This window comes from Salminus brasiliensis, chromosome 17, assembly GCF_030463535.1.
Source record: "Salminus brasiliensis chromosome 17, fSalBra1.hap2, whole genome shotgun sequence".
Classification (NCBI taxonomy): Eukaryota; Metazoa; Chordata; class Actinopteri; order Characiformes; family Bryconidae; genus Salminus; species Salminus brasiliensis.
This window is the reverse complement of record NC_132894.1, coordinates 10,123,494-10,149,950: the sequence shown is the minus strand read 5'-3', so window position 1 is coordinate 10,149,950 and position 26,457 is coordinate 10,123,494. Positions and strand designations below refer to the sequence as shown.

The following is a 26,457-nucleotide window of genomic DNA, read 5'->3' as shown; positions in this document are numbered from 1 at the left end:
AAGCTCAGGACAAGGTGAGGGTGGAGGGAGGGGCCCGTCAGGAGACGACCAATTACAAAGCTCCTCCTCCAGCCCCTGCGATTTTATCCCCAGTCAGAAAAAAAGGGTAAACAAACGATGCGCTTTCCAGTCCTGTCACTCATTGCTGTTTTTGGCACTATGCTAGAAGGCAGTGATTTGAGAAAGAGGATGATGCTGAAAAGCATACACATATCCTAGGAAAGCTGAGCAGACACTGTGTGATGGTGAAGTGCCTCACCAAGTGCCTTCACTGTTTGCAAACTCAAACTCATAGTTCTAATTAAATTGAATAAGACCGTCACATGTTACCATGGTTTCATGGCTTCACATTTAGAATTGTTCAGGCTACAATGAGCGAGAAAAAATAATTTTTCAGACTAATTAAAGAAAAAGTACATAAAAAAAAGATACATTTTAATTGCTAATTATTGTGAAACTGCTTTTGAATGTGGAGAAAAATTAAAAGGGGTGGGGAAAAGGGTGTTAAAAAAGGATGGCTGATCGATGACAATGGCTTGATCTCTTCCCCCGTAAGCAAAAAGCCAGGTTGCTGAGAGAGAATTACTGTTTGTTTAATTTATCCACAGCAAGAAACGCTTGATCATGCCCTGCTGACAACGAGGGAAAAAAAAATCTATCTAGTTACTATCCAGTCAGGTCAAAGCATCGCACGGTAAGCACTCTTATCTTCTATCTCAACATTTAGCCACTGTGGGACTAATTATGAACTTTTTTACATGAAACAGCCTCAGTGTGCAGCACAGCTGTGCCGAAGCTCAACTCCAGACCCTTAGGTTCTGTGCAATACATTGTTCATTTCACCAGCGATCATGCCAGACGACCCTACATATCCACACGCCGCCCCCATCCTCTCCTCCGAACATACTATTTTTTTTTAATTAGAAAGGATTTTCCTAGTAAAAACAGGAACTCTCAGGAATTCACCTTAGCTTCCCCGATAAGCCCCCTCTAGACGGTCATGTGTATAATGATGTGTATTATTGATGTATCCTAATCTACTGCACATACTTGCACAAACAACAAAGTGTTATGACCGAATGCACTGGCAAATAAGCCTCATGCATAAATTAAGCAAGGATATAAAACACTACAATATCTGTAGTCTAGTTGTAGTAGTTCTTTCTGATTCCTGCTCATTGGCTCTGAACAATGAAAGCATTTATTTTATGTTGATTTCATTTTATCGGTATGTATATTGCAAATGAAGACACACTTGAGCATGGATTGGATTTTTACCTCTAATAGTTTAATCAATAAGCAGTTAAATCATAACATGAAATTTGAAAGGCAAATTATGAACCTATTGACATATCTAGCAGGCTGTTGTCACCAAGGAATGAATAGCATCCTCATAGAGAGCTGAAACACCAGACCTAATTAAAATCAACTTTGTTTGGCTGCAATGAAATGTGACAGAGACAGACATTCCGGGCATGGCCCTGTGTGTGTGTTTCAGTGTGTGGTTTTATATTATAGTGGTGTTTGTGAGTGTTTAAAGCCCCTGCAGAGTGTCAGTGTTGGGTTTCAAAGGGCAATGTGTACCTTGTGTTTTCTTTCCTTTTTTACTTTACAGCACCCGGCAATCATGTAATCAGTCAAGCCTGTGCGTTGTCTTTTTTATTCATTATTAACCTGACTGCCTGGCCCACGCCAATCAGAGGAGGGGGCGGTGATGCCGTTTGCCCTCTGGCCCAGAATGGACCCGGGAAGGCCCCCCGCTTCCCAACATGCATGCAACTGCCTGGAGGAGACCACGGCCAACGTCCGCTCAGTCACCAATCGACAATATTTACCCAACTGCTGAATCTACTGTGTTTTTTCCTTTGCTATGAGAACTGGAGAGCAAAGCAGGCATGCACATGCTGTATTTATATTTTGAAATCTACTGTTATCTGTTGTATGTCAATGCCTTCTTCATTCTCTGCTCAATACTTCTCCTAAATGATGGTCAGCCTACAGACTCATATCCCACTATCCAATCCTTTGTATGATAAAACTGCCCTGTCTCATCAATTCCCTACAAGAAAACGTCTAATCATTTAACATTTCAGTCACAAATGAGCTGCAACTGTTTCAGTGAGCTGATAATGTGTTCAGTCTGATATCTCTGTTAAAATAAATGTTGTATATTATCTGTCCTAATTAATGGCACTTACATTAAACTGGCAATCAGATGATTACATGCAGCTAAATGGCTTTAACATGAAAAGAAGCTGTCCGTTACTGGCAAGAAGACGTCTGTCTGCAGGACATCTTTCACTGTCCAAACAAACTTTCTCTCCCTCTCTCTCTCTCTCTCTCTCTCTCTCTCTGTTAATGATGCATATCAATGACTCCAGCTCTTCCCTCATTTCTCAGAGGGGCGTTCCTCATGACTAAGCTGTGAAGAGCCAGAAGGAACAGTGTTTTTTTTTGTGTGTGTAAGGGGGGGTCAGCATTGTCAGAATAAAGCATGAAGGCTCAATCTGCTCCTCCCTGCTCAAATCGGAATGCTGGGCCCGGAGTGGCCCACTGCTATGAAAGAGAATTAAACAGGACTGCTCCATCTGGGGATACATTAAGTCAAATCTGAGCCCGTCGCTGTCGGGTTAAGCAGGTAGAGGAGACGTCCTGGTTGCCCAAGGACGGGTTTGACCTGCACCACTCGTAATGCGGAGGGTGGGGGAAACTGGGGGAGTGGGGGGAAAAAAGCGCCTTAGGTATGATGAAATAAACAGGAGAAACTTGGGCAAGCCTGTCTTTTAACAAATGCTAGCTGAGAGATGCTCTATTTATTCATCACTGGCCTGACTCGAACATTGTTAAGGACAATGTGCTCTTTGAATGACTGTTACATAATTAACTGTGTTGTGAATTTGCAGATGTTTGTAATTACAGTTACAGATCAGAAATTCTTTATTTACTACCCATCAAACATTTTTGTAATGCTGCTATAATGATGCTATATTAACCAATTGATCTTCCGTGGTATAAACTGCACTATAAGAAACAGTATAAACTGTTGTCTAAAGCACATTCTGAAGATTATTTGACCAAACTGTGGTTCAAACATCTTAAAGGTTTGAGTGCTAATCACAAGATGATAAAATTGATGGGGTACAGATACTGTCACAAATGCAAAATAATCCTGTTTAACGGACAAAGAAAACAACACCTATTTGAAAATCTAGTCTAGCTGGATGATACATTATATCTTCACAGTTTTTACATTTTTTTTTTTTGATAGCAAAGTCTGGGCTAATCATTTGTGGATGTACTTGTTTACAGTGCTCTAAGATGTGGTACAGCACAGGTTCAAATGGAAGGTCTTACAGCAGTCTAAAATCTCTCCTTAACACCCAATATCCACCTCTCTCTATCCCTCTCTTAGTGTGCAAACCCTCTAGAGAGTCTAGTTTACATTCAGCCCACTTTCACACACACTAATTACATGCATACAAGAGTAAAGGGGCACGTCAAAAGATTCTTGTTTATGATAAAGTGACAGAAAATCATTCTGGGGTCAAGTATACCCCCATTTCCCCCTAAACTCCTGGAGCAGTCCAAATACTGCCTATAGTGGAAACCACAAACCTAATGAGGTCATTAAAGCCAACCTCCCATCAATATCTTTTTTTTTTTTATTCCACCCCCAATTTTTTTTGACAAATTTGAATTAATAATTCACCAGAGTGCCTGGGGATGTATATTTTCTGAGTGAAGGACAGTTAATCCATAGCATGATTGCCCCCCTCCCCACCCACATAAAGAGACACAAACACTTGTATTCCATTTTGCCTCCATCCACTTTTCTTGCCTGACTATCGAACATTGCTTGTGCTGACTAAAGAAGCAGCTGTATTTTGCATCTCTCCCAGTGTGCACACCACTTTCAGACAGATAGCTGCACCATATGTCCAGATTCTAGGAGCCTAGAGCCTAAAATTAATTTATTGAATCATGTTAAGAGTTAGAGTAGTTAGAGTAGTCTCCTTTACCTCAGAGGTAATATAACAAGACATATTTGTAAGGTGCTTCTTAAAGCTACACTATATTTCCAAATTATATCAAATAAATTAATTTGACTATTATAAGTTGCAACCATTGCTGACACAGATGTGCAAATGTACACACACAGCTTGTCTAGTCCTTGTATAGAAGCATGAACCTATTGTCACCAAGCTTAATGTCAGAGCAGGAACTATGCTCTCTGGAATGATGGTGCTCCATGCAGTACTTTTGGGATGAGTTGGGGATGAGGTGGGGCAGTGATCATCCAACATCCTGAACTCACTAATGTTCTTGTTTCCGAATGCAATCAAACTAAAACATCAGTGCTCCAAAATCTAGTCAAAAGCCATCTATTGATAGTATAATCAGTTACTCCAACAAAAGCAGAATACACTCCTAGATTTCAGATAAGAAACAATGAATGAGCCAATTCATGTCCCAATACTTTTGTCCACATAGTGTAGGTTATTTTATGGCAAACCTGCTAAAAGGAGGAAAATAATGTCTAACTTAAGACTTAAGTCTTATTCATGAAAATAAAGCCATGGGTGATGATGAAGGTTAGATGGTACAATATGAATAAGTCATTTAACCTTCTCTCCATTTAACGTTTTGTATTTAACCTAATATAAACTATTTAAAGCCCTGAAGACTCAACAAAAGCAGATCATGCTGGTCTTACCCACAGCTCTTTTTCTCCTGAATTAGCAGCAATGTTTTTGACACAGCAGTTGTTGACACCTCTGCTGAAGTGGGTTTGAATGAGGTGCTGAACTAGGTGTTGACAGGATGAAAACCTACATGCAACCAAAACCAGTGGATGCAACATAAAACTGAAATAAACAAGTACATCTCTGTATCAAAGGGTATCGAATGTTCAATAAGTTTTTACATTAGATATATACCTTTCCATAGTTTCATAGTTCCAGAATAATTCACAGTCATTTCTGGAAAGTAAGCCTTAATATTAATAAAGAATTACATTTCTAGAGGGGTTAATTTAGCATGGTGTTATTTTAAGTTGTAACGTCATTGGTTCAAAATACTAATGGCCATTCATGGCGAGTGATTGTTCATGCGTACTCTGCACTGAAATAGCACAAATACAAACCCAACCAGCCCCCCCCCCCAAAAAAAAACACTCCAACTGCTGGCAGTGTGTCTCCGAAGAATCAGACCCCCCTACTTCTTGCCCTTTACACTTCACACTTGCTACACTCGTGGTTTTACATTACAGGAAGACTGATGATGCTGCATTTTTTCCAGTAGGAAGACAGTGAAGGCATTCCAAAGCTTTGTTGCTAAATATACAACAGCACTGCAATGAATAGGGGGTAAACGAGAACAAGAGTGAGGCCCAGAGCACCTGTTGGCTCAGTTGCGTTTTTGTGTTTAATCTGGGGTTCGGGGTCAGGCCAAAACACCAACATGAGAGAGAATACAATCTTGCAATGCTTTCCAAATATATCCCATTATTTTAAAATCATACTATTTATTCTTTTTTTTTGTATTTTATTTGAAATATTTGAAATTCTACACATTTTTGCTAGTAGTTTAGTACATAGTTTAATACAAATACATTTTGTTATCTATCGATATTGCTAAACCTAATAATGTTGTGTATAGACTACATCTCACCCCGTGCTGATACGAGGCAACTTGTGTGTGAGGACAGAAAAGCTTCTCTTTTATGTTGTCCTGCTTGGCTAGCAGCAAGAATGAGATGAATGGCACTTCAGCACCTCTCAGATAGATGCTTGACATCAAAATGTCATAGTGAAAAATGACAAATACACTCTTACGATGTCCATTACTAGTAACTTTTTCATTACAATGACCATGGCGATGGCTTTCATAAAATTAATGTGCAACTTATGCAGTTCCTATTCAGAGTTGTAGGGTTTAAGGGTGACCGGGTGGGTTGGGTGCTACACATGACACAGCATGAATAATTACTTCATCTGTCCTTTACTCTAGTTTACTCTAGTGTATTAAACTTGGGTCCAAGTCCTTAAGCTAAGCCAGAGAGGCTAAGGCTACAACATGACTGTATCTACAAATGTAAAAAAAAAAAACATCAGTGATCAGTGGGTTCATTTCTAAGTGATTCAGCAGTTTCCCTTTAACAAGTATGCCACAGATATTTTGCAAATATATGTCTAGTGTTAATATAATGAAATTACAATATAATCACAGGGTTACTTTTGAATAGCATAGCAAAATGAAAGCAGTAAATCATTTCCTAAGAGTTAAAAACATTCAGTTTTAATCTTCACATTGTTTGCGAGCAAGTGAACAGCTCACTGAATGAATAATCATTTGTAATGCAGGGGTCACTGTGAAAAGGTCATGTCTGCTCAGCTGTGTGTGTGTGTGTTTGACCCTGCTGCCTGCCCAGGGGCTAGGAGCTGCTACTGCTGCGTTTTCCCTCTTGTGCGACCAAGGAGCTTTTATGGATGGCCGTGGCTCAGAAATCTTTCTGTGGGATCGATTGAGAAATGACAGGTCGGGAGGGGCGCGAGGGTGCTATGGAGCTTGTGTAACATGCTTATCTGTGTTTGTGCGCAATGTTTAAATAATGGCAGCCACCTGATCAATAGAGTCGTCCCTACGGCGGCTGTAGCTCAGGCTGTCTCCTCGAATTGGCCACGGAAAGGCACTGTGCTGGGCTTCAGGCCTGGAGAAGCTTTCCTCTCGCGCCCACAGAAGATGCACTCTTTAATTGGCCCAGACTGAGCTAACCGAGTCGGCTACACTGCACCCATGGTACAATATTAGCATTGTGGAATGCTGCTATCCATGAGCTACGATAACCTCCAGCAGCAGCAATGGTCATGTAAAAGAAATCAAAAACTGCACAACCACACACCCCACATGCACACACACACACCGGCAACAACAACAGGGCCCCTTTACAACTTGTAAAATCCGAAAAGTACCGCTGTAGTGAAGGTAAATAATAAACTTCGGCCCATTGATCGGAAAAACAAAGGGTTTGTGCATGTTTGTCCCGGCAGGATTGCGAGCCTCATAAATCTTTTAAGGTGCTCTGTTTTCACTACGGCTCCTGTTTAGCTTTCCCTCTTCAAAAGCTTCCCTCTCAATTCAGGTGATGGACAGAAACTAAGAGTTATTTTCATTTCAAATTGGGTTTGCACCAAACATATGTACATAATGCTTACACTTCACACTGCTCGACTTGGAACGGTGACTGGACAATTAGGACTGGTAAAAACAACCTACAAAAACAGTCAAAATAAAATGCAGAATTGGAAACTGTCTAAGATATTGATGTTGTTTGGAATGAGGCTTGGCTTCGCAGAATTCAAAAAATGGCTGAAGAAAAGTGGTTAGAGCAACTAACTGCAAAAGCAGGCAGAAAACACGCCAGCACTCATATGATTGATATTTCCAGTGCAGGTATCAGTTAGGAAACACCTGACATGTGTGGAGCATGTTGTGGGCAGGCCTGTCTGCTTAGCAGCGAAGCGCGGGCCGGCCGGCGTGTTATGCAGCCGGTAATAAAAGTTGGCCATTGATTTTCTGTAGCTGCTTGTAACTGTTAATGTTGATACATCAATAGCCAAAGGAAAGCACAGGCCTTAATAGGAGGCTGAGAATGTGGAAATACGGGAGGGCCGGGCGCTAAATCACAGAATCTATCCCTCCCGATCGATAAGACAGTAACTGCAAGTGTCCCTCTGCTTTCCTAATGTTTTATAATAAACTGACAGCTTGTAATAAGGGTCGGGCAGAGGAAGAGAGTGAGCGAGCCGGAGGGAGAGAGGTGGAGACAGAACGTGGGGAGAGAGAGCGAAATCAGCACATACACCTTGCTATGTCTATTCTAAATCACACCATCTGGGAAAGGAGTGGGTGTTTTGTAAAAGTTTTGTGAGCAGTAGTCTGTTACGGGTTCAGTACAGCCAACAAAGTTACAAAAACTTCTAAAACTGAGGGGAAATTTTTCCTGGAATTTTCCCACGTGAGCAGTAATCAGCATGTTCTGAGGAAAGGTCATGTGGGCTATTTTAAAATAATACATTATACTCCAGTGCTTCACTTTTGTGCTGCTTCTTTGATGTTTTGTCTAAATTAATAAAGTTTCAATGGCTTCATTTATATTTCTGATGCTGCAGTGATTTTAGCATTGTGTTTTGACCTACTGCATCTGATTTCACTAAACAGGTCTCCTTTTTACCAAAGAATGAACCTAATTAGCTAAATCAAGGGTTCCATAGACATACCACAGTCCTCAATACTGAAAGGTTATTGATTCAGCAGGACAATGGATAATTTTATGCTTTTTCCTTTTTTAAAGCACCTGATTCAATCCCCTCACATATTGGAGGGGGTGCAACTGGACTACGATGAACATACTCAAACTGTGGCAAAAGTTAGTAGGGTTAAAGGTAAAGTGCTGCAGTTTAGCCTCCTACATCCCTTTAATGACTGGAGCGTGCACTATTGGTCCATATAGTAAACTGTGGGAGATCTCTGCAGCTTTTAAAGCTTGATAAAGTCTGAAAGCCTCTTAGGCTCCTAATAAGGACAGCGTCTCGCAGAGAGCCTCTTACCAATGTGGCCGGGTTAAGCTTTTTGATTTCTGGCATCTGTAAAGTAGGGATAGTGAGAAAAAATATAAGCCCTGAATATTAGGGTCATTGTGGGGGCCCGCAACTGCCTCCACTCAAGATTTGTAAAATATCAGAACACTCAGGGTTGATTGGAGGCTTTTCCACATTTGAGCGAAATCCAAATGAATGTGTTTGTTCAAAACAATGAATACTTACAGAGAGAGTACAGGCAGGTGAGGAATGTGGAGATGTCAGATCAGTCGAGGGCTGCTGCATATTGTCACAAATCATTGAAATAAATGTAAGCTTTAGTGTTTATCCTCAAATACTACCATAAACCCTTTTCCATCTACGCATGCATACTTTTCCAGCTGTGGCTTCTGTCTAACATACACATACACACACACAAGCTTGTTTTATATGTGTATTGATTGGGCTTAGGCCTCACATCTTCCAAATGACTTACAGCCCGTCAGTGTCAAACTGCTTGGCTCACAAGAAAAACCTGCCCCTATTATCTTGCATTTAATTAAGACATAGCGGTAGTTTTATGCACCATTATTTGGCCTCAGCTGGGGGTCTCCGAGGCATAAATATTGAACCGTCGCAGCCCTCGAATGTTAATCAATCCCGACTACATCCAAATTATTTGGTCCGTTTCAGGAAATGAATATTTGCGCCAGTTATAAGATGCCATGCATGCATTACTGATCTCTCTCTCTCTTTGCACAAGGGTAGGTGTATCGATTTTGGCCAGGGAAATAAGGCAAGGCTGCTTAATTAGACCCTACCTATCTGGGAACTTTCTTTTTTCCTCTTCAAAGAGGAAAAGGAAGAAAATCCGCTTTCTAAATAAACAAGCTGAGTGTGTGCTGCACTTTTTTCAAGAGGCCTGCGAGTCAAAAAACAGAATGCATTTATGGTAATTTGGCAACTGCAAGAAAGCAATCGCATTCATCTACACAAGAGCTATGTGTCCTAACAGGTCATACTGGCATCCTCAGTGTAGTTTGTTGGATAGCACTGAGGACACTTTTTAGATGGTGCTCTTATACAGTGGGCTCAAACAGATTCTTTTAGAATTTCCTTACATGATTTGTCGCTTGTCACTCGATTGCTGTGACAAAAGTGCTAAAACAGTTTCAATGAGTGATGCCATTTCAAAGCCGCAAAAGCACTTTTGGTTTTTGTTCCCCTAAACGATGCCAAACTAAACTGCAAAAAAAAAATCTATCAAAATTTTTTTAAAGAGTGAAAATTGGTTCTTCTAAGCCATCACCTTACTTTTTTGAGTTAAAAACAAGAACATGTTCTCGATTACGTAGACATTGGGCCCTACCACACCATAGGTGTGTATTGTCATGGCAACGGCCTCAACTAGACATACCTCTGCTCACGAAGCATCCCTCAGCTTCCGTTGCCCCTCTCACTGTGGAGGAAATCAATGCCCCTGCTGCAATTATTTACCCATTGATAAAGCCTTCAGCTCCAGCGAGAGCCACTCCATCCACTCAACCCGTGGAGACTGACAGAGGAGTGTGGGAGGCATTCGGCTGGGCGCAATCGCTCCATTCGACAGCCCCCCAAATCTGACGAGACAAGCTGCTGCGCCCGGGTCAAGTCGTGTCCATCCTCCTCCTTATCGACACTTACCTTTACAAAGAGACCCCCCCCCTCCCTCGGGTGGCCCGACAGTGACAGATCACGGAGCTTCTCAAGAGCTGACAGAGAACGGCTGCAGCTTAGAGCTATGGGGCCTGAAACGGCACGTCAAGCAAGGGGAAATGTGCCTTTGATTTCCTTTAAAAGGCTTCATTTGTAAAAGCGGGTGAGAGAGGGAAGACTGCGCTTAGACAGAGTGAGAGGAGGCACTTGAGCGAATTGATGTGATTGGGGTTGTACCAAGGCATTGGGGTGAGAGGAAAGTGTGAAGGCCTCTTAGAACATAGTACAACTTTCTCCAGCCATGATGTACAATGCAAAAATGCTAATTTTGGTGATGACTTTTGATGATTTTTCAAATGTAACTACTTATAGTAGGCTCTATATGTAGTTTCATAATTTAATTCACTCTCATAATTACATAATTTAAATACTAGTTTGACAGTAGTTACTGAGTTTAAGAAAATCTAGAAATCAGGGAAGAGACAAAAGGTTTAAATGAGCTGGGCTGAGCCTAACTCATTAAAATGCACTCAATCCAAACTGAACAGATGTAGACTAGGAGAGTGGATATTATTCTGTGTTGCCTTAGGTATTCATAAAGCACTAAGGTATTTTCATGCTTCATTTCATTAACCTCTTATTAATTGGCTCCTCAATAGCATGTGGCAAGGATCATCACACACACATATGCCGGCACACACAAACACAGACACACACACAGAAACCTCTGTCCACAGGATGATATTAATCAGTGCAGTCTCTAATCTCCAGACTTAGTCTCTTACTCACCCCTCAGCCAGACAGACGAGTGGTTGACGCTAGCCGCTAGCGCGGGGCAGCGCCGGGGGCGATACACTCCCCTCAGGTGAGTGTTTCATTATGGATGATGCTTCCGCCAAATAATTTAAAGCTGAAACCCATCCCCCACCGTAAGCTAAAACCTCCGCCATGCAACAACAAAAAACCACAAACACAAATCAACATCAGGCTCAGAGGGCTGGACCTAAGGCGGGAGGAACTTCGCCACTGTTCTGGTTATTTGTTGGTTTGTGAGAAGGAACCTTCTCAAGGTGTTGTGAAGGCCCGTGTGGAACTGCTCGAAAGCAATCACTGCTCACTTTGTGAGACGATGCTGCTCAAAAGAACTTGGAGGTCGGAGATTGGAGAATGCACCTAACATTCTGTCTCTTCTCTTTCTGAACCGAGCAGACAGAGTGATATGATAATGTTGTTGACGCGCACAGCAGCGTATTAATATTCCAGTATTAGGGAACCACGAGACCTGTGTATTGGTTTTGATGGTGAAGACCAGCAGCTTTTATGGTTTGGGCTGAGAGTGTTACCTTGACTTCAGTGGCTTCATTAATGAGTGATGGCAAGCAAACTTATGAAGAAGAACCCAGAAGGATATCTACCCTTCTATCTAACTGATGACTTGGGTTATTGAGTAGGGATGTGCAGTGCAGTGTAGGATAATCTTGGGATGTCTGTCATTGAGGAAGTTTCTTTTGCTTGAATTTAACTGCTATCTTTAGGTGTTAGAATAGAAATGGAATTCTGTGTCCTTGTGTGTTTCTTAACTTAGAAATTCAGAAACTGATTATTTCGTGGATTTTTCTGTGAGGAGCAGGCTACCAAATCATCTTTCTATAACCATCTACACAACCCTCATTAATTATTCATTTAAGGTCACAGTCCAGCAGTTATAGTGTAACTGTTATGAAATCAACTGCATTTGATAACAGCATAACACCCAGGAGAGGTGCAGTAAGGTGGAGATTGGGGTTGACTTCTTATGAACATTTCCTTTACTTCACAAAATCTAACCCCTTAAAGCACATTATTTAGTGACTAATCCTAAATCTATTCAGTAAGTATTATAAATGATTCTGCAACTACTATAAAAGTTATCTGTAAGTTAAGCAGTTGTAAGTGTGAGAAATTGAAATTCAGACCTACATACAGACCCTTACGATTTAACAGGTTAGGAGTCGGATTTGTGCATAAGCTGGCCTTAGATCAGCAACAAAAGGCTGACCTCTACAGTCTGGCTCAGTGTGTAAGACAGTGGCACATAACAGCCGTCTGCAGCAGCATGCTTATCAGACAGGGATAGGGAGGGAGAGAAAGAAGTGCCGTCTCTCGGATTATCCCAAGGTCCCCCAAGAACCTTGGGACGGTGCGTGAGGGATCCTGCCTCCTCCCATCTATCTGCCCTTTCCTTTTCTCTGTACTCACCCAAGCTGAACAGCACCAGGAACTTGAGGCAGACAAACTCCCTCTGGTCCAGCTGGAGGGAGCGCAGTTTGCTCACCAGCTCCTGCGCGTGACTCAGGAGGTTGTTGAGTGTAGCCCCAGCTTGGGAGGCAATTAGGGCATAATCCACCTGAAGGAAAGGGGCAACAGCACACACACACACACACACACACACACACACACACACTGTCAGTGTGGACCATTGCTCTGCCCTAAACACAAGCTGAACACACAAACAGAGCTGGGCTCAAATATGCAGCTACAGCATCTCCATTACACTTCATATTAGTCACTGCACAGACATAAAATATGTACATACATCTGAATTCATTTCATCTGAAACATTTGGAGAACCTTAAATGCATTTTGCATGTTTCTTGGGGCACAGGTTGTCGAATCAAGGGTATTGATTCTTAGTGTTCTTTTTTCAGCACGTCAAGCAGATGTGCTGGATGTTGATGAAATCATATTCAGCACATTTGAATGATTTTTCCATATTTAATAAAAAGTGTGTCTCTCTGTGTTTCTTTTTTCTTTGGGAAAAGCATCAACTTCCCAGCGTACAAAGTAACAAACTGGCTAGCTCAAAACTTCCTTCAATCAGAACAGCATATTCTCCTGCAGCATAAATAAATACCAAATATACCAGTGTCAATAAACCAGAACATTTTTAGAACATGATGCAAATTAGAAGATTTCAACATTAATCGTTTATATTAGATCAAGAAAATGGTTGCAAAGTAAACCGAAAGATCAAATTTGATCAAATTTGTGCAGTCTCTTTCTCATGATGCTGTACATTGACATAAACTGTTGCAAGAGCTACCTGTATGTCCCGTGATAGCATTTTAGGATTAGGACGGTTTGCTCTTGGGCTAAACTTGCTAGGACGGCCTGACCTGGTCATGTTGGCAGTTGTTTTAAATGTTCTCCACTTGTAAATGATTTTTTGGACAGTGGTACAGCTGATTTCTAATTGTCTAATTTTAACCCCCTTCCAAGACTTATCTGCCTCTACAAGCCTCTTTCTGAAGGCCTCTGCGAGCTCTTTGGATCTGGCCTTGGTGATACCACTCACTAAATGTCTGTTGAGGTTTAAGTAAAACAGACTCCTTCAAACTTTTCTCTGATAAAACAATATATATCTTTTTTATTATTAGTAGTTATATTTTACAAAATTAAACACATGATTTTTAAAAGACTTTTCTTCAGTTTTTATGTGTTTAATTTGATCACCTCCAGCTCTCAAAATTGTGCAAATGAAGATCAAATGTCCATATTTTTAAATATGGATTAAAATAAAAAAGGTTTTCATAGAGTGTCCTAATTCTTTTACATGCCTGTAAATCCCGAATCTCACTTACACCAGACCTGGTGTACATTGCAAACTGAATCTCACACCTAACCAGTAAGCACAGCAGGTACAGCCCTATGCACTGCTCTCTTTCGTTCTCTCACTCTGTGTGTGTGCTATCCACAGCTCAGCTGCTCTCAGCACAGCAGGGACAGTGTGCAGGGTTGAGGGTGGAATGATAATCAACATCAAAATGAAGAAGGGGGAGAGCAGCACGTTTCTCCGTCCCCAGCGTGCGGACCCTCGGACCCATGCTCCCATCAACAGACGAAGGGGGGCCGGAGAGGCACGAGTGTGCGGGGGGCCCCCGGAGGTCCCCCAGGCTACCGGGCTCAACCCTCCCCTTTCAGGTGCACTTAATATCTGCAGCAGCAGCAAATTTGTCTTGGAGGCAAGTCCTTAGCTGCCACTCACTGTAAGCAGGCCATATTAAATTTTTATATTTATTGACAATTCATTACCATAATTGACTGTGCTAGGGTTTCTGGAGGTAGGTAGACGGCGGGCCTCCTAAGCACAGGGAGGGCTCCCTTGGAGCTAGATTTGCAATTAAAAACGCGTGCGGATTGGAATTTATTTATTGTGTAAATATGATGAGCGGAATTTTTTAAAGCCCAGCCTAGAGAATTTCTCACCAGCAAAAGCTCACCCCCACCAACAATCCTGTATTTTCTGCCTTTCTCCCTCATTCTGTCATTCGTTCATTCTTTCAGTGCATCTCCTTTCTTTTTTTTATGAGTCAGTGAAATCCAACCCTTTCCTTACCCAAAGGTGTCAGCCTACTTCCATAAAATCAACTGTGCATGAAATAACGTCAATGAATGAACCGTCTCTCAGCTGCTGCTAACCTTCTGTTTAAATGTAATCAATTACAGGGTTATAAGTGCAGTTTCCCAGAGCCACGCGTCAACAGAGTGTTTGAAATGAAAGACATTCAGAGCTATGCAAAATGATTAGACCACTTTTTAAAACCCTGTAAAACACTTCATTCCAAACACTCTTTCAAATCTTTCAGAGTAATACTAGGAGTTTCTTTTGGGGCAGGAGGGACAAAAAAGAGACCTTGCTGTAGGACTCAGTAAACATTATGCAGTGATATTCTCTAACACTGCCTGACATTCCAGTACCATTGCTGCTTGATCTTGACAAAAGACAAAGCGCTGTATAAATTTGATTATAAATGGACAGCCTATCTCTGATTTGGATTCCTCTGAAGGCCAGGCTGCCTGGGTGTTCAAGAGCCCAGGAGAGGAAGAAAGTGCATGGTAGAGAGAGAGAGAGAGAGAAAGGAGAGGGAGGGAGAAAAAGACAGAGGGAGAGAGAGAGCGCTGCTATGTTCAAAGCAGTGGGAGGGAGAGATGTAGGCCGGTGACATATTTGAAAGCTGTCCACGCGGTGTCGTGTGTCGCTACATTTCGGGGCTAATCCCCCATGGTGCTTTGCTGCCATACCGCATGACACTGAGGAGCAACGACACATGCTTGGGTGAGAGAGAACGAGAAAAAGCAGCAATACACCCACCTAACTACATCACTGATACTTTTAAGACAAAAAGAGAGAGGAAAGGAGGACGAGCAACTAAGAAAGAGAGCTTTCTTAATGTCTCTACTTCTTTAGAAATGACCTCCGCAACTGTTTTTAGCTTTTTCCATATTGTGTGTGTTGCATAAATATGTGTGCAAGAACAACTAATACACTGTATTTGCCAAAGTTTATCATCTACATTAAGATTGTAAATCTAAATGAAGAATACTTGTGTGTGTGAGTGTATAAATGTGTGTGACCGGGCTGTCACTCCTGGCCTGCTGTGGAATAATAGGACATAATGAACAGCGTGCGTGTTTCCTACTCCTCTCCCCACAGGCCCTTTCAACACCAGCTGTTCATTAGCCAAAATATGCAAACGAGACCCTCGTCCACCGCTCTCAGTCAGCACACACCAGTCTGAAGCAGGGAGGCCAGTGACCACACAGCCCTCACTAATCAAACACAGAGACTTCAGCCCACCTCACAGAAAAGCTTTAAGATGTCAAGGTAAAGCTAAAGAGGAGCTAAACACCTAAATTAATCAAACTGCCAACGGCTGATGATGGATGTAGCTGGAGTATGTAATTGCAAAATGGTTCAAAAACCAAGCTCATCCCAACTAACATCACAGCTATCATCCTTATTACCTCCTGGCACTTATACTGTGCCTGTCGATAAAGTACAGATCACAATTTGTAGTAACAGGTATAAAGCAGTTAGATTTTCCCTCTTGTACTTGATTTGATATTATAAGGCATGTAGCATTATGTCAAAATGAGTATGTATATATGAGTATGATATATATGCATGTAGTACATATACTGTTCATTAAAGAAATCTGTAAACTGTGTTGTTTTCAGTCTATATATATGATCATGTTCATCTTTGTTAAACACTAGAAATGTTCATTCTCCCAGCTCAATGTACAAAATTCCACACCATGGAAATACAATGTCCCCCACCTTGGAAATAATGCAAAGCCAGTGATGCCAGCCCACATCATCACTCAAGTATTTAAACCTCCTAGTCAATTTTTAATACATGCTTTTAGTGAAAAAAAAACAACAACTGTCAAATCATTATTTAAGCAAAACCTGCTCTACATATAACAAAGTGGCGTGAAAAAATAGAAAGTTGTGCATTAGCAGTCTGGAGGCTGCAGATCACACACAACCTGGTCTGATGTATGTGACTGGTCATGCAGCTTTGCTGAACGGAGCGCTGCTGGACAAGAACACTAGCTAATCGTTCAGTTCAAAAACAGCATTCATACTGCTCACTGGAGAACAGGGTGACCCTGTCATTCTACCAGTGAATAAGTGTTATTGAGGACCAGCAGACGATGTCAAACCCGCCAAAGGTTCACCTTAACTGCTCGAAAGCTGAGCAGGCTGCTCCGCGCTCTTTGGGTGAAATTAAACTTGAGTTAGAAACACCATTGAATAGAAGTAGAGAAGTTATTGATTTTGAGTGCTTCAACAAAATGCAGAGCTGGTATCAGTGCTGAAATAGAGGCTGCACATTTTGCTTCACTAAAGCCCTGTTACACTTTCATATTTATGACTCTATTGTTGGACATTTTGTTGAAGTTCACATTGCAGAAAGGGGGGAGGGCAAAATCTAATTAATAATTAAAGCCTTACATTCTACTGACAGATGGACGGTGCTCAGAAGCATATTTATAATGAGCAATTTAAACATTTTGTGTGTGACTCTGTATGAGTGTGTGTGTGTAAGCCCTAGACAGAATGAAAGGACCCCCTGCACTGAGAACTCTAGCAAAGCCTGAGGCATCCACCCAGCGCTGTTCCGCAGAGACCAGCAAGGTAAATCACAGCTTCTTCCCTCCTCTCTTTTCCTCTTTCTCTCATAGACCGCGATGACTTGTGCATGCTTAACCAGCCGTTTTATTTATTCGGACTCCACAGACTTGATAAGAAATGCACAATTGATTATTCTGGTCACATTAGCTTATACCTATAAGCGTAATCTATTTTTAATGGAGTGGTGACTGCATAGGCTTGGCCAGTCGATAGTACTTTAAAGGATGTTGATCCACACTGGTGAGATGCCTGATGAGCTCTATGGGGAGGTCGAGCACGGACAGAGAAGTGTTCAGGTAACAGGAATGGCTATGGAACAGAAACTCACCTGTTGCCCCGTAACCAGCAGGATGGAGCCCTCTTTGGCGTGCATCACCTGCCGGAAAATGTGGTCAAGGATGAGCAGCTCGCTCCAGCAGTTCTGGAGCAGCTTCATTTGGTCGTCAACCTGAAGAGACACAAGAAAAGCAGAGAGCGATGTGAGCTATATTTTTTATATTTTACTTTCAGCAAAACTTACAAAAGCTAAAAGAAGGAGTTTTAAGCCCTATTCTAATAGCATGCCAAAGAACTGATATAGGAGATCCCCTTCTGAACCACTAATTGGGACCAATGTAAGAAAACCCTGTTTTAATTTGCACAGTATTAAAATGTGCCAAAAGCCTTCATGTCAAATAGACCAATAGAAGTTACGAAGAGCAAACTTTTCAAGCTTGTTAACATCTTCTTCTCAACATGTATACAATTATGTACATTTATAAAATATACATTTCGCTGCACATATATTTCAAATAAACTTCACTGCACAAATAACATATATACAAAAGATGTCTGCCTTCTGTTCAGCCTGAATTTTGTCCTCCTTCTAAAACACATCAACTCCATCACTTATCTCATGTGTACACAGCCACACACCTGTTCACTCTCTCACTGTGCAAGTCACCACTGCTACCTGTTGCTAATTAATCTGTTTGTCCAGCAGCGTTACCCCATTTGCCATTCGTTTATCACCAGTGATTACGTTAGCACTACATAGCAAGAGTCCCCACTCTTGGAACTGTGGGAACATTTTCAACAGGGAACAACAGCATCATTGTCACTGCAGGATTCTCATGGCTCACGGCATCAATGATTACACAGAGTAGCCAAAGGTGGACAGGAGTGGACAGAGCAGGGAATGTGAAAGGAGAAAAAAAGTCTGTCTCACACCACACAAACACTGTCCTGGTGCTTGTGTTATCAAGAGTGTGAAAATACATTTTGGCTGTGAGATCAAATCCAAGAAAAGCCCGACATGTCAAGGTGATAGAAAGACGGAGGAAAGTCAGTAAGTTCATGGCATTCAAATAATACTCACGTTTTCGAGGTAAAGGTTAGAAATTAATCTAAATCATTTATCTTATTGCCTTGAGAGATGTGTCTCTGAATGTTTTGACTCCTATAAGTGTGGCAGTCAAAACAAGAGTGAAAAAACAGCTGTTATGATGAGCTTTCTAAAAGCTACACTATCAGTATGGCAAGTACAAATGCCGAAAGTGGGATACTTCACACCAACCACTGGATTTTCCAAAAATCAAAGTCCTGTCCATTATCTGCAACTACAAAAATCACATTTTCCATGATACAGACATGTATTTGAGTTTTCATTGAATACACAGCCTTTTTCTATGATGACCAGTGTGAAAAGGGGTGTATCTAAAGCAAAGTTCTGTCTCCAGATTTTTCTGCTTCAGAGAGACTGCTACAAATGTCTGTCGAGTATGTCAAGTGTTTGCCCAGGCTACAAAGGAACCTGTCACTTGCTCCAAATTTTAAGACCATCCCCTCGAATCTTCAGCATGGCAGGCGCGTTTGGATCATCAAAGGAGGACGAAAATGCCACAGGGCTGTGGGGGAAGTCCGCTAGGGTTGGGAGACTGCAGACTGAGATATGACAGGCGGACAGAAAGGGCATCTCTGACCTTTCTAAGTCCCCCTGCCACTGCTTCTTCACTGTCAGCTTCCTCTTTGCCCTGTCACAGCCCAGTGTAATTCATCCTCACTGTGATATGTGCTGTTTGGCTTAGGCCCCTTTACATCCAGAAATAAAAGTATGCCATGTGTACCATAGCACCATACTAGCTTTAGTTTCAGCACAGCACTGCCAGATCAAATCTCTGCACGTAGCTAATGCAGTCCAGTAAACAGTCCAGCATGCTAGTGAGGGCTATATAACAAGACCTGGTGATACAAAAGACTTTGTCACTAAGGGGTTTATTCGTAGAAAACAGAGCTGTGAATTCAAAGGAATCTTCCAACTAGTCATAAAATATGTTATGATTATGAAGGATGTGATAAAATTAAGACCACAGCTGTGTTAATGTTTATCTACACTGAGCTACGCTGAAAGCGGCTGTAAATATGCCTGGAGGACTGCCAAAATGAATTATAGTTACTGACATCAACTAGTCTCAAATTCATGACTTGAGACAACAGATTTCACAGAGAACGCAGCCGGAGCACAACAGTGCTTGTGAAGAAGTTGGCTTACAGACTATGTTTAAAGCTTTGGTGTCATGAGACTCAGAGTTATTATACAAGCTTTGTATAAGTTTACTGAAGTACCCAGCGGTCTTAGCCCTTCTTGTTACACCTACTCTATGCCCAGATTGACTCTAAAGCTTTCATTTAGTGGCCTTGTTCAAGGTGGGCCCTGTTAATATTTCAGAATCATCACAGAGCTTTTACAAGGAACTTTCTCTCAGCACTTATAATGAAAAATGCATATCCTCCAAGAAACCAATTTAACACCTTTACGGTCATTCAGGTATTGCTACATCAATGCGCCGATCAATTGCTTAGCCTTTAGCTCGTCTCCATATGAATTTAGAGTCTTTAATATGGGTCCTGCACATGATCTCACAGACATATCAAGAGGTATCGTGAAAATACAACAATGAACGTGTGGTAATTAAGCACAGGCGTGTGTGTGTATGTGTGAGCCTGATTTTCAAATGTAAATGACGTGCAAATAGATCTCCTTCACATACCCAAAAGCAATGTTTATTCATCACTGCCTGCAAGTCCAGACCAATGATAATGGAACAGGGTCCAAATTGCCAAACATGGCCGTCCTTTCCCCCCCTCATGTTTTTGGTAGAGTGCCACAAGCATTGTTAAGCGCTGTGGATAAGAGAGAATAACGAGGGTACACAGCTGGAACTGCTTTTAATAAGTAGCTTCATTTTTTTTCTTTTTTTTTTGAAGTGCCCTAATGACCAGATTAATGGAATCTTCTTTAATGCCTCTTAATGAACAGAATGAAATGAATGATTTATTCAAACCCGCACACACACATACACACACACACGCATAAACACAAAAGACTGCAAGTACGTGGCCCAAAATGACATTTACATAAAGGCATGGGGGAAAAAAAGGAGAAATGCTGCATGAACCTTTTTGACTTCTTGGATGTGGATCAGTGTGGCTGGTGGGGAAACCTACGGGTGGGGTTTGATGTCACTTCAATGAGCCTGTTGGGCAGCGAAAGAGCTTTGAGTTGTCTTCGCTGGACATCTGTTCATCTGCTGTTACGCACACTTCCTTTCCACCAGGGTGACACACATTAATTATTTCATGGAGGGAGGACTTTTTTCTCTGGTTCAGAATTCCCATTAGTCTATATACTATCAGTTCTTTTTAACTACAGTCAGTGCAAATAACGAATACAATAAGAAAACCAAAGAAACCAATAGCCACTTAGTAATGCAGATCCCTACTGTTGGAATTTAGGTTTGAGTTTCAGCTGTGTTATATGCCATCTACAGGCAGGAATCTCAAAGAATGACATTCTTTTCTGTTCTTTTTAGGGGAAACAGGATATTTAAGTAATCAATAAAGGGTCATAATTAAAATTAATTTCATTTATTTCATGGTCAAAAAGAAAACATTAAAAAAGACCTCAAGTGAAAAACAGCTTCCCAACATCCCTTAAAGAGATACTAACTGTTTGTGGAGCTGCTAAATTTTGCCTGCTCCCTCTGTACATCCCTGAGACTTTAGGCTAATGCCATAGAGGTACGCGACTGAGTGGCCAGGTTCATGTGGCCTCTCTTTTCCCTGATCCAGTGGAAATCTCCCTGCTTGTTTATCATGGCAGGGCCTCTATTTGTTCCCCTGCTCTCACACATGCCTGCTGCCCCGGGTGATAAGCATGCTGGGACTTTGAGCAGGTGGCCACCAGCCGCTGTGGGCACATTTCTCCATACCCATACTCCTCTGGGGACCAGTCTGGGATTGCTCTCTCTTAGTCTCTCTCAGCTTATTTTAGCGTCAGTAACTACTCAGTGTGTTCACGCATGCTGAGTAAACGACTTAGTAACAAAGCAACATTCAACTTCAGTGGTTCCAGTTCAACATGCTCAAGGGAAAATGACCGGAGAGACGTTAACCTCTACCAAACATATGCCAAAGTTCTGAAATAGAAAACCATTTTAATGTACTGCAAACGAACAGGCTTTGGCCTGTATGTAAACTTATTTCAGTGCTTTTCTACTTTCACACACTTATGTTGCATAATTCATAAGGCATATATGTACAGATTTGGTACCTGGGACAGGCAGCCTGTGCTTGGCTGATAATCTGAGGGTCATGATTGTCTCCTCTGAGCTAACAGTGGATGTTTTGTCTGAGTGTGTGTCCTGACTGAGTGCCTGATTGATCGAGCAGAATAATGGAGATTGATCAGTTCCCACGGTGACCACATTAACAGAGTCCTGAGACTGACCTCTGACCTGTAAAACAAACTGCGTTTGATTGGAGTCCCCAGCACCTGCTTTCATGTTATAGCGTCCGGGAAACCACAGACAGTCGCTGTAAGCTCTGGTAGTTTATGATCTGACTTGAGAACAGTTGTGTGTTTTCTCCTACGACAGCAAAAACAAGGATTTAAGGACTGGAGGTGGAACTACTGACCTGTGACCACGGTACTGGGAGTACTCCTAGTAAATCCACTATAAGTAAAACCAGCATAGTCACACTTGTGTAATATAATGCAATGGACAAACTCATTACATTGTAAACTGCAGTTAGTAGAATTTCTCACTTGGTACGTGCTGCTAATTAAGTGAAAAAGAAAAGAAAAATCAAGCACATATGATGTTTTAGGTTCTGCTCCACACTTAAGTATATATGGTAGTGTATATTTAATTCATTCTAGGTAACTAGTTCTTCTGTATTTGTCTCACACTTGCTAAGAATGCTAAGTCTGATTTATATTAAGTACCTGTTTGAAAAGATGGAAAAAATAATTAGAACCGACAGAGATGGTCACACAAGCTGTGCTGCGCTGCCAGGAGCTTCACTCGCCTCTCAAGGTCACATCACAGACGGGCAAACTGGCTGCAGATCCCTTCAGAGTGCAGCACAAAAGAATTATGCAATTGAATCAATCTAAATGCTAACTCAAATGTTCAGAAATGAGACCGACATTTATTGTAAGAATCACCCATTTTATTGCCATAACTGTTTTATGTTATAAAACCCTCCTACCCTTATACCTACAGACCCACACATCAGTGCAGAATAAAGGAAACTGTTTATCACTATAATGCATGAGCCAATACTTTTGTTTAACAAAACTACCAGATAGGAATGTGAGTTTTTTTAGCTCCTTGAGTAAAAACCCAGCTTCGCTCCAGAGAGAGAAACATCATGAGAAAGCAGCGATGGAAGCAGGTTATGAGAAACAGCTCTCTCTTTCTCTCCTCTTCCAAACTCTTAAGCCATAGAGGAGCACAGCTCAGTCCATTTGAGCTCTTAAGCGCTGCTGTTCCTCTGCAACATGCTCATAACATGTTTTGGGAAAAAAAAAAAGAAAGAAAGAAAATGAATCGGAGCCTCACAGTCTCTTACTACAGATCTGAGAGCTTAAAGCTAAGAAGCTATCAACTAATTATCAAAAACAGAGCAGCCCTAATCAATTATTCAGTTGAACATTAGTCTCCTAATATACATGAAGTCAAGGGAGCAAGAGCTCCCTGAAGTACACCACACCCCCCCCCACCCCAAACACACACACATACAATTCCTTTTCACCCCACCCCCAACCAAAGCACAGTGAGAAAATAATGCTTTCCAAATCCAAAATGAGTTCTGCACAGCACGTCGACTGACTATTGATCGCCAACCGGTGCTCAATCTACAACACACAAGTGCATAAGCACACACACGCACACATTCCCTACGTTTGGAATGGCTGCCGCATTTTTATTTGATTTTATTTCCCCTTGTACTGTTTTTTCCCCCTCGATTTTACAATTTATGGGAGTCTTTATTGGCAATGGCTGTCAATATTTATTTCTTTTGTGTGACAACTTGATGGACAGAAGGAAATGACTGTTGATTGGCTCAGAGAGGGGAATGGGTGCGGACTCCTGTATTATTCAGCTGGACAGGAGCAGGCAGTTGCCTGCGCGAGTGGCTTTATGCATGCAGTGTTGGGCTGCACACCGCTGTCCTGTGGAATACTAACCCGCTAACATCGGTGGAGGCTCCCCTTTCTATGTCGGCGGCCCATAACTGATCTAAAACAGAAGCTTACCGACCACTGATTTACATTAGCCTAGAAAATTAACTTACGATTCATGTACTGTAATACATACAGGGCTGCTGTCTATTTAATAGATCAAATATGCATATACAATTGGACCATCCTTGCACAATGTATTTGTGGTCACAGGGTCACTATAAGCTGAGTGTTAAAATGTTATTTTAATATTAATGTGAATTAGTTAAATATACATTATGACTCTTTCATCTGTCTTTAAGCATTTAAATACCTCTAATAACAAGAAATAGAACTTGAACATTTTTTAGTTAATAATAATAAAAAAAAGTTTAACTTCATAAAACTTTTTAAGGATACACAGGAACCCTGATATGGCATGTATCCACTTTCCACTTTCATCTATTTCCTTTTTGTTTGGCTTATGTTAATATGGAACCACAGATGCAAATTATTTTTAATGCCAGTGCGTTACCTACTTACTGTTGACATAAGCTTAACCCCTCTACTCTCACTATATGTGAAAGGAATTGGATCAATATTATTACACTGAACGTCCATGAACGTCTGCACTTATACAAATGCATAAGTGTCACAGGCACCCATTCAGAATTACAGGACTGAATATGATGCTGAGTGTGAGCCAAAAATCATGTAATGTGAAATTTATTGTAATGAGTGTAAGGAAAAGCACTTGTGCAGCTGCAGACTCCCATTCCCTACTGATTCATATTAATGTTAAGTAATGAGGGTACTAAAATGTCCACAACTTGCTCACACAGTTATGATTGTTACAGACAGCTAGGGTACGGCCTGTGAGATTTTGCAGCATTATAAAGCAGCTTGACTTGCCATTTGAATCGTGACAGCATTGCAATGCCCCCGTCAAACTTTAAAGCCACTGTCAACACATCACTTGCTTGTCATGCTCTAAGCATATGCGAACTGTGAGTTCATTTCAGGAATCGCCAGAAAGCTCTTTTCATCTTCGCAGAAGGTTCGCAAAAGAGAAAGAACACTATTGTAATAGATAAAAAGGAGTCCTGCTGTCATATGTAATGTGTATGGAAACATTTAGCAAAGGACCATGCCAGCCTGCCAGGTTTGACCTAAAGAGGCTGAAACAAAGTGTCTGAAAGAAGCAGCGATTTAGAGCCGCGTAATGAACAGGTGGCTTCGTCCTCCCCTCGTCGGGGTCCAAGCACTTACAGCCTCGTCCTACCCAAGCATAATGTTGCGCAGCTGAAACTCACATGGTGTTCAGCAGCACACCAATCAGAGCCCACACACTGGTTAAATATAAGTGTAAGCTTAAACCGCAGTGCTGCCTGTCTTTCCGACTAGCGCGCTCATGTATTGTCTTTGGACCCTTTCAGCGCGTCCAGAATAGATGGCTGAAAAGAAGCGGCAAAAATAGACATCGAAGACAACTGCTGACAGATAGAGGGAGGCGGCAGGCAGGGGCTGTCAACCTCAGACCCACACCCATTACAAGCAGATAATTAAGCTGCAAGGGGGACATTAGAGAAAGAGTGTGAATCCACTTAGCAAAAGTAAAGAAACCTGCCCCTTAGAGGGACCCCCAAGTGCGTCTACTAAAAAGAGCCAACAGGGTTGATCCAATGAAGTCCATTTTTGCCCAGGGGTGTTTTTTTCATCTAAAAGGGAACAATGAAATTTTAAAGAGGAAAATCTGAATGATGTCTGTTTTACATAAAATACCAGTCTCCAGTGCTTAAAATCTTAACACTTAAACTGTACTTTTCTATTTTATGGCTTCATTTTTAAACCCATCAGTAAGAACAGGTGTAAACTTATAGGGGCTTCATAAATCTAGCACACATTAGTGTGCTGTACGTCAGGTGATATTCGTTTGGATGAAGAGGGGGAAAAAACAACATGAGTGACATTTGCATTCTTGGTGTCATGAACTGCAGTCCGAAATGGCAGGGGTGCATTGAGGCCACAGGGGCAGGCCTTTGTACTCTAAAGAAAACATTACTCACTGCAACAATTTCATTACACTGCCATTCTTATCCTATATGCGGTATATATTCACTGTGGCTACGTCACCCCGCCACAAGCATTCAACACAACCAATTAAATAGGCTTATTTCATAACATTAATTAAGATAAAGCATTTCTAATAAATAGTTTTGTAAGAGTGCCAATTGACTTAAAAAACCGTGACCTGTAAAAAGAACATAACAATTTCTCTCTTCATGCAGGAATAGGCATAGGCTCCTCTTGACTCTCTCCTTTTAGAAGAAGAGTGAAAAAATTGAATGGAGAAATGGGGGAGCTGGATGAGTCTATCAGCTCTTCTGCAGGAACATAGACTTCATGACAGGCTTTTATCCCCCATCAAAGCAACAAGTGGATGAGCAGAACCCCGTCCGCCTGCCGCTGGCCCTCCCCAGAGTGCCTCCGCCAGCCCAGGAGGGACTTCGAACCCTAAATCTTTCCTTTTAACAAGTGCGCACACTTCCTTCCTTAGCCCAGCAACATCTCTGGGGCATTAGGGCAGCTTTTTGGGGATGGAGCAAGACAGCCTAGCTGACCTCAGCTGCCATAGAGGGGACACTGCATTGAGGAGACAAGCACTGCACAGTTGGCCACAACCATCAAACAAACAGTGCAGGGACTTTTGTAAGGAACAAAAAAAACCCTCAAACT

At 41.6% G+C, this 26,457-nt stretch overlaps 1 protein-coding gene across 1 annotated transcript in view; it reads right to left on the bottom strand.

Moving 5' to 3' along the window:
* The window catches only part of nr5a2 (nuclear receptor subfamily 5, group A, member 2), a 43,767-nt gene that overhangs the window by 2,138 nt on the left and 15,172 nt on the right, over nucleotides 1–26,457 (bottom strand). The window contains exons 5-6 of the mRNA XM_072660371.1: nucleotides 17,563–17,682; nucleotides 12,513–12,660 (exon numbers count right to left, since the gene is read on the bottom strand). Of these exons, the coding sequence (XP_072516472.1) occupies nucleotides 12,513–12,660; nucleotides 17,563–17,682 (268 nt within the window). The remainder of the gene's footprint in view (nucleotides 1–12,512; nucleotides 12,661–17,562; nucleotides 17,683–26,457) is intronic.